Source organism: Alligator sinensis, unplaced genomic scaffold (assembly GCF_000455745.1).
Source record: "Alligator sinensis unplaced genomic scaffold, ASM45574v1 scaffold76_1, whole genome shotgun sequence".
Lineage (NCBI taxonomy): Eukaryota > Metazoa > Chordata > Crocodylia > Alligatoridae > Alligator > Alligator sinensis.
The window spans coordinates 3,220,096-3,229,602 of NW_005841865.1; the positions used below are offsets into that span (position 1 = coordinate 3,220,096).

At 47.1% G+C, this 9,507-nt stretch overlaps 1 protein-coding gene across 1 annotated transcript in view; it reads right to left on the reverse strand.

Moving 5' to 3' along the window:
- The window catches only part of TP53RK (TP53 regulating kinase), a 4,842-nt gene extending 1,291 nt beyond the window's left edge, over positions 1-3,551 (reverse strand). The window contains exon 1 of the mRNA XM_025191994.1: positions 3,531-3,551. Within this exon, the coding sequence (XP_025047779.1) occupies positions 3,531-3,551 (21 nt within the window). The remainder of the gene's footprint in view (positions 1-3,530) is intronic.
- Positions 3,552-9,507: the final 5,956 nt, after the last annotated feature.

The following is a 9,507-nucleotide window of genomic DNA, read 5'->3' on the forward strand; positions in this document are numbered from 1 at the left end:
GTTCAGCTGTGGCAGGTGATGTTGGCAATGGGAGCAGCGGAGACACCTTTCCTGCTCCGTGCGGGGGGCTGGACGCGATGATTTCCCGAGGTCCCTCCCGGCCTTACAGTCTAGGAATCTATGAAAACCGGTTAATGTGTTATAGCATCCTCTGTCCCGGCACCTACAGCTGAATTGGCACCGCAGGCACGGACACCCGTCATGACGCTACCAGGGTGCGTGTTATGTTCCTCATCTCGAGACGCAGCCTGTACAAGAGATTCAGTTCACTCCACGTAAATCATTAGATTGGTGCCTCAAGTCCATTTCCCCCTAGCTTCTCTTCCAAACCATTTTTCTTTGGAAGCCCCCCCCTCCCTGTGCTGGCTGGGTCACACATGACTAATAAGGGGTGGCCGGTGGTTCCCGCCGCCTGCCCCAGGGAGAAGTGTCAGGTCGGCCTCCTCTGCTAGCCACTGCATTTTCCTCTGGCTGTGGCCAATGCAGAGCATGGACCAGTGGCCAAGGTGCCCGCTAGACTGCACCACGGCTCAGCTCTCAAATGTTTGTTTGCCAAAACCTGGCTGCCAAAGTTGCAGCTGTGCCCACGTCTCCCAGCGCAGTCCCAGGGCCCTGACTGAGCCCCTCCCCGCCCCCCCCCGAGAAATGCTGGAGCCCCGGGCTTGGGCATTAAGCCTGTGCGAGTCAGCAGCTATTCAATCCGGCTTCGGATCCGGCCACTTCGGATACCAGCGATCCGATACAGAGCTCCGGACCGGGTTTCTGCTTTGATCCGGCTGAAGCGGCTCCGAAGGGCCATAGGGTATAATGAATCAATGAAATATCTATAACTTTGTTGTTTTTTGTCTGATTTGGATGAAGCTCGAAGGGATGGTAGCCTCTGCTGAGAGCTTGAAGTCTGCCAAGTTTCAAGAAGATCGGTGCAAGGGTTTGGGAGGAACTGTACCCCAAATTCTTGAAAGCAAAACTCATGTCACGTCTACGTGTTACACCACAGTGGGGTGAAAACTGCAGGGGTGGTGGCCCCTGCTGATGCCACAAAGCCTGCCAAGTTTCAAGAAGATCGGTGCAGGGGTTTGGGGGAAGCTGCACCTCAAGCTGCGGACAAGCAAAACTCGTGACATGGGTGACACTGTGTGTGTTAAGGCGCAGCGGGGTGAAAGCAGCAGGGATGGTGGCCCCTGTTGCAGCTGCAAAGCCTGCCAGGTGTCGAGGAGATCGGTGCAGGGGTTTGGGGTTCTGGGGCCCTGCACCCCTAGCTGCTGACAGGCAACACTCGAGACATAGGTGCTTGTGGGACTGACTGTCTCTGTCTTGGGGCAGTTGATTGTCTGTATTGGTTATTTCCTCTCCTTGGTCTGTCTGTGGTTTTGTAGGTGTTAATTGTTGCTAATAACTGGTTACATTAGCTAGCAACTGTGTATTGAGCTGGTCCCTGATTGATTGGTAACTGGTAACAAAGCAGCTTAACAGCCAGGCCTGCACTAGTTGTTTCCTGACCCCCGACTCCCCCACCTACGGCAAATACAGCTGGCTCAAGACTCGGACTCAAGACTCATGGTAGAAATCGTTCTTGAATTGATGACAATCTGGCCTGTCAGCAGTAGTATGCGATACTGGCATGGGGTGCCCTGAGTATCCAGGGCACAAAATGTACCACACAAAGCTTCCCTGGTAGTATACAGGCCTTTAAACCACATGGAGCAACACTGAAGTCAATGAAAATCTCTGCCATCAGATCAGTCTGACTGTGATCAGTCGACTTCAGCATTAGGGTCTAAGTTAGATATGACCCTCCTTCCTACTGGGAAAGATGGTATCAGGATTAATAAGCACAGCCGAAGTTACACAAATGTTTGTTTTGGAATACCTTGTCTAATCTCAGCTTGTCCAAACTCTCATTTACTTAGTAAAGTCCTAAAGTTCTGCTATTGCAAATGGCCAAAAAGTGTTGCTGTCTTGTCTGAGCTGAGCACCTCAACACCTATAACATGCCTCAGCATCCTAAATCATTCCTCTGTCTGAGATCCTCACACTAGGTGTCTCTGAACCTCCTCCGAAGAGCCTGATCCCTATTGAAGCACACCTGACATGCTGCCAGCCCAAAGCACAGCAGCCACAGCCATTTTTACTCAAAAACAGTGGAGGGTGGTGTGCTGTCTCCTTTTATAATATGACTATATGGCACAAGAGACACCCCACACTAGCTCTGCATGTGCCAGCTCTAGAACCAAGACTAGCATAATGTCATTAGTGCAGCACAGTGGCCACACTAATATGCCCTGCTCCTCAGCAGAGTTAGTGTCCACACAGGGAGTTAGTGAAGTGCACTGTAAATTCACACCCTACCTCACTACACACTAGTATCCCTATGTACACAAGCTCTATGCGTCGTGTGGCAGTGGAAGATGAAGAGAGGGTTCAGAGGTATGACACGACTCATTTATCTTTTGCAGATGATGTTTGAATTGGAAGAGTGGAGACAACCACTTAATTTGTTATAGCATCCACTGTCCCAACACCTAGAGCTGAATTTTCACCATGCACACTGAAACCCATTACTCTAGCAGGGTTGTGTGTTATGGTCTTCATGAGACACAGTCTATACAAGAGATTCAGTTCACTCCATGTAAATAATTAGATTGTTGCCCTTGGAGTTGCCTCAAGTCCATTTTGTCCTTGTTTTCCCATCCATAACATTTGTTTCTCTTCCAAATCTTTTTTTATTTTATTAATACATTCCATACAGCTTACTTGTGCAGCATGTGGTGGGACTTTGCTTAGCAAATATTTACATTGTTTCAGTAACAGCTTTTTAATAACACTCTGAAGGCTTAAATGATAAAAGAACTCTATCCTGTGGTTCTTCCACCTCTTATTTTGGCCTCAAGCCTGTTGGTCTCAGCTAGGCAGCCTACACAGGATGCTCTAGCACTTAAGAAAAAAAATGCACTTGTATCTACATGTTTCAAATTTGCAAATATCATTAAAAATGAACTCAAAGTTTTCATACAAGTGCAGGCAGAGTTTATACACAAATGCATCTCCATTCAAATGCATGGATACATACAAGCACATACATGCACAAACATACACAAAAGCAAAAGAATCTTTTCATTTGGTAAACTAAAATATTTTGTATTCTGCTGACCAAAATCATCTTCCAGAGTTTTCAAAATACTTAGGAGAAAACATTTATAGCTTTATTTTCCCCAGCATATTTATTTAATTATTTATGTATTTAAAATCTTATGTTTATTTCTTTTAAAACTTATTTATTCCCCCCCCCATTTTATTTGTTTGTTTATTTCACTTATCATTTTCATGTATAATACAATAAATCTTTGATACAGCTCTTATTTTTTACTCTTAATATTTTTACTGGAATGAAAAACAATTTGACTTTAAAATTTCAAAGAATGTGTTTGTTCCCACGGGTGACAAACATCTATTTGAACCCCCCTTTTACAAGTTCTGTAATCAAGTTAAAATCATAGGCCAAGCTAATAGGCCTATGATTACGGACCTACCGAAAACGTGAAATCCGGCATTGTCCACATAAGTAGGCAATGCCTGTAAAATCAGGGGGGAGGGCAGGGAAAATCAAATGCTGGTTCCTCAGACAGAGCCAGCAGTCCTCACAGTGCTGTGGCCCCACTGCACAGTCCACCATGGGAAAAGAGGGAAGGGAGGGCTACCTGCACAAAGGACAGCCCAAGATGGCTGCTTCCTCTGCCCTCACCCCTGATTGGCTGAGTGGACTGCCCGTCATGTGGTCCTGCCCCTTTTCAACAATCAGCAGTGGGGGGCAGGGCCACTGGGACCCCTCAGCCAATCAGAAGCAGGGGGGAGCCATCACAATCTGCCCACGAAAATGGTGGCTGGCTCTGAAATTTCCCCATGAAATCAACTGGAGGAGGCTACATATGATAAGCTAACAGGCCTATTATAGGCCAAGCTAATAGAAACAGTCTGATCTCATGAAGTACTGAGCACCCTTCCTTCCTATTGACACCCTCACTTTCTATTTATACAGACAACTCTTTTTCCAGGATTTATTTAGGAGCAGGCTGAGGCTGAGATTCTCACACCTGACCACATAGGGGGTCAGACAGAAGTGACATTTTTCATGCGACCTGAAAGTGCTCTACAGCTGTGGCATATCACACGTGCACAGCTGCAGAGCACTTTTTAAATGGCCATGTGTGAAAAATTAACCCTCATTAAATCAGGTAGTAAATGAAAGTGCTCTAAGAGCTCCTTAGGGAACATCTATACAGTTCCCTGTGAGAGTTATGTGTCATCCCCCTGGTCTGCCACAGGGAGGAGGCAGAGAGCTCAAGGAGACTCAGCCCTTCCATCCACGCTGGCTGCCTCTGTGTGGGCAGGGGACAATTGAGCCAGCAATTGAGGTGGGCCCTGGCTGGATCCACCCCTAGGGAGAGGAGCCCCAGTGCCTCCTGGCACTGGCTCTGGGGCAGAGAACCCCCCAGGTCCCCCCACCCGCACTGACAGCTGCCAGGGGGCTTCTGGAGCCCTGGCCAGTTTACAAAGCAGGCAACAGCGCCCCCTGCCACCTGGCCTCTGTCAGTGCATGGAGGTACTGAGCCCCCATGCACAGGAGCCCCATGTGTGCTAGGTTTCGATGGCTCTATAACTTTAAGTACTTTGTGTAAAGTGCAAATGTTACAGTGTGATCAAGAAGCACATTATAGTTTCTGTAAGAGCACCCTATAGACAACTGCTAGTTTAGACAAATTCCAGCTATGCCCATGATCCCAGTACAGCTCTTCTTGTATACACATACTATGGAATATAGACAAGGCCTGGCACATAGATGGTGGCACTTCATCGTTATCATTTTTGGAGCAGTCACCCAAAACTGTTAAGTTCAGTTACGAGTATATCCTGTAATCATTTCACAACAACGGGCTATCAAACAAACTAGCTTAGCTGGTTTGGAAGCTGGTTCTCTTCTCTGCTCTGTAATTTTAAACTATTATTATGGGAACAAAGAGGAAAAAAGAGCAAAGACATAAATTACAGATCTGGGGCCAAACAATCCCCCTTGTGGCAAGAGCTGCAGGTAGAGGAACAACTAAGTGGGAAGAGGTACTGAGGTCACTGCTGTGTCACTTGGAGTAAGACCAGATCCATTAGCACTGCAAGGGGTGCAGACTTCCCTCCCACTTTTTTGTTCTGCGAGTCACTCTCTATGCCTGCCATAGATCTCCTTTATTTTCATTTCCATGCTGCACAGCAGTGGGGCTTATACTGGCTTTGCATTCTACAGAGGACGCAAAGCCAGCCTACAATGGAGGCTGGACTGTAGCTCTGAAGTTGTATTGTTCTGATTGCCTAAGAAAATAAAATGTTGCTGTATCATTTAAAAAGAAAAATCTGTAGGGTTATAGCTGCTTCCTTTAAAAAAATAAGAAAAGCGACAACGGGCGGTGCTTTCTTACTCACACCGTACCTACAATGCTCATCAGTCACAGGTGGCAATTATGGGGTTACTGCTTCTCTCCTGACTACTCACTCATTCTTAAACTTGTAGGGCTCAGTGATATGAGAAGAAGTAAAGGTTAGCTTAGGGTTAGCCAACAATGTTGAAATGGAAGGTACTAACCTGTGGTTACACTGGGGAAAACATACTTATTATCAAAGAACTGTGAAAGCAATGAAATCTTCCTATCAAGAGACCTCACTGTAATATTCGGCCACTAAAGTTTTGTTCAAAGGTGGCAAAAGGATTCCTTTTCACTTTTATATGTGGAATGTAGGCTAATGATATTTGATGATATTATTATTATGTAATAATATTGTATACAGCAGTGGTTCTCAACCTTTTTGAAATTGAAACACCCCGCATTAGACTCAAGGCACCCCTCCAAAGCTTGTGTGAATTGGGTGGTACCTGATTTTAAAAATGTATGTATACATTACAGAGCTTACCTCCTTGCAGAGGGGCCAAGCAATGGGGTTGGGAATTGTCCAGACAGGGGCCAGCCTGAGCTTGTGCTTATCTGCTTATCTCCTCACACCTCCATTATGCCCTCACACTCCACAACACCCTTCAAAGGATCTGGCAGCACCCCAAGGTGACCCAGCACTCTCGTTGAGAATCACTGGGATACAGGCTTCACTCCAAGCATTTCAAAGTACTTTGCAAATGATGAGCATACCTCTTTGGAAGGGAGGAAAACATTATTATGGCCCTATTTTACAAGTGAAAAACTAAAGGCTTAAAAGGTCACTTTAATGCTGTGACTAGGACTCAGATGTCCAAACTGCCAATCCCTTGCTCTTCCCTCTAAATTGTGGTGTCTCCCTTCTTTTTGAGATGCATTCCCATTCCCTGTGAGAGTTAATCTTTGTTTTTAAATTGTGTTTTAATGGCTATTCTAGTCGCTACTGCCCAGAGTTACAGTGCATTTTTTTATTAATTGTTCAGCAGTACGGAGCACATTCCAGCTGGACTGCTGTTACCAACTGGAGTTTAACATTTCAGGAAACACATATTTGTGGTTCAAGCCTAGTGTTTTTATTATTCAGTTCTAAAGCTGGAATGCACCCTCATTCATCTGAGAATCAAGAGACCAAATGAGAGATGAGAGTCAAATAGAGAAGAAGCATGGCCAGTACTCACAGTTTGATGATCATTTCTGAACAGCAATCCAGGCTCTTGAGGGCAGAAACATGTCAAAGGATGAGAAACAGAAGTTTTTCTTCTGTTGCAAAGGTTTTCTGCTTCTGTGGGTGTGTCTACACGTGCAAAAGATCTGGGAGCAGTTTACTCTCGAGTAAACTGCTCCAAAGTAAACATTCCCAGCAGGAACGACTCGTGCCCCCGGTGGCAGCGGGAGCGTGGCAGCGGCAGCAGCAGCGGGAGCGCAGAGGCAGTAAGCGGGGGAGCTCTCGCAGACGTCACTGGCGCTGTTGGTGGTGGAGGGGAGGGGGTGGCGAGTGCCGACCAAGGGTCCACGACCACCTGCAGCCGCCTCCAGCAGCATCAGCAGTGGCCAGTGCCGATCTCGGGGGGTGCACCGCCATGCTCAGGGGGTGCACGTGCAGCCACGTGCACCCCCTACGCATCGCCCCTGACTCCCGAGCATGTGTCTACATATGCAGGGATGCAGGAACAGATTTGCTGCTCCTAGAAGCAGACTGCTCCCACACCCTGCAGCCCTGCAACTGGCCCCTGCAGCAGCCAGGGGGAGCCCTAGGTTTCCCCTGGGTGCTAGCCCAGGGGCCAGGAGACAGGTGTCTTCTGGTAGGGGCTGGGACATTGCTCCCTGCCCCAAGAGCTGCCTGCTGCCGAGATGTGCTCCACCACTGGATCCCGGGTGGGGACAATGTCCCCGCCCTTATCTTCCAGCACCAGTTCTGCAGTCATGGGGCCAGTGCTGGGAGATCCTTATCTCCCAGCCCAAGTCATGAGGTTGCCCGCGGGGGCTGGGAGATCCTTATCTTCCAGCACCAGCTTTGCAGTCACAGAGCGGAGGCTGTGGCTGCAGATTGTGGAGCGGGGGCTGGGAGCTCCCTGCTGCCAGGGCAGGGGGACATTGTCCCTATCTGGGCTCTGGTGACAGAGTCTGCCTTGCCAGTAGGCAGCTCCTGGAGCCAGGGAGCAATCTCCCACCCCCTGCTGCCCAGCTCACTGGGAGCACATTTGTTCCCAGTCAGGCATGTACGTGTGCACTACTGTGCAGTTACTAATCGCAAGTAAATTTGCTACTTGCATTTGCAGGTAGCAAATTTACTCGTGATTACAACCAATTACTGTGCAGTAAGTGACTGCACATGTAGATGTGAATGATTGTTGTGTAGTAATTAGCTCTACTACTCAGTAAAGCATCTTGTGTAGACCTGCCCTGTTTCTCCAAAAGGCCACAAATTTATCCCTATATCTGCGATTTATTCAGGTCCTTGAGGGTCCCCATCATAAAAAAAATCCCAAAGTATAATCTATGATGTTTTACTGTTTATGTGCAGGAAAGGCTGTTAAAAAAGGCATGATCCAAACCTGTAAAAGTCTATTCTTTGACTTCAATGGGCTCTGGATGAATCCCAGAATACACATTGACTGAAAACCATCAGACAAAAGATGTTTGCTACTTACAGTAACTTCAGGCTACAGAGAAATACTTAGAGCCACTTTTTCAAAAGGTTGGTTGAAACACATTTACAAATGTACATTTACAATGCATATTTACTGCATATTGTAGCCCTCTTCATAGTTTAGTTTAAAAGGGCCACAGCTTATAGCTGACAATGTTGCATCAGCCTTATATGCTGATTTATTCTTAGCAGCCTCTCTGTGTAAATGAACCATAAGCCTTTATTTGCATTCCACAGAAACACACTTTCTTGCTCTCTTAGCTAATTAATGTTTATGACCCTACACAGAAACAGGATCCCTCCAGCAAATTTAAGAGTTAGCTTTGTGTTTATAGGTAATCTATCTAGACAAAATGCGTGCCAAATAACTGTGGAAAAGTCATTATTTCTATTTCTCGAAACGGAAGACTTTAAAGGGGATTTTAGAAAGAACTGCAGGAAAAAACTAACATTTTGTAACTGCTCCCCAAAAAGAGAATCCAAACTAAGGGCACTTCATCTCCAGTCATAGGTGGATCTAGGATTTTAAAAAGAGGAGTGTGAGAGCAGTGACCAGCACTACAGGGGTGATGCACCCTCCTGTTCTCAGCTGTTCCCCACCAATGGGGCAGGCAAACCATGCCATGGGAGGAGCAGCTGGGGACTTAAAAAGTCCCCAAATAAGGTAAGACTCTCCCCAGCTCTCAGTACACCCTCTCTTCCCCTCTGTACTCAGCAGAACCTCCCTTCCCATTCCCCCCCACTCACTCTCTCTACACCTCTGGGTGCAGAAAGGAGACCTGTCTCTTGCTGCCACTGTCCTAGGTATTCCTGCCCCGATCTAGCCAGGGCTGTGTGGAGCAGCTGTGCAGGAAGCTGGGCTCAGCCAGAGACAGCATCAGTTCCAGACAGGTTACCGTTCTGTGCTTGATACCAGGCTGGTGGGAAACATGCAGAGGGACCAGGCAGGCAAGGGGAACCCACCCACTACAATTGCTGCTGTCCCCAACTGAGTTCACCTCCCTGCCACCCTGCTGGAGTGGGGCAGGAGCCTCAAGAGCTTCCCCCCACTCACAGATCAACCAGGGACAGCAGCAGCAGGAGACACTGGGATGAGAAGGGGTTGGAAGTGGAGGAGAGATGCCACTGAGCACAGAGGGGAAGACAGGGGTGTGATTTGTAACTGTTTTGGGAACTCAAAAGAAGTCCCAGGATGCTGCTCCACCAGCATAGTTCAGAAATCATAAAGCTTTATGAGTTTTTGTTCTGTTCCTATTAAAGCTCATGGAAAACACTCACAATTTACGGTCTGGCCTTTAAAACACATTACTTAATTAACATGATTATTAGCATTACTGAAAAGAGTTGCTATAGTAACCAAACCTTTCAGATTTAATTTCTTAATCC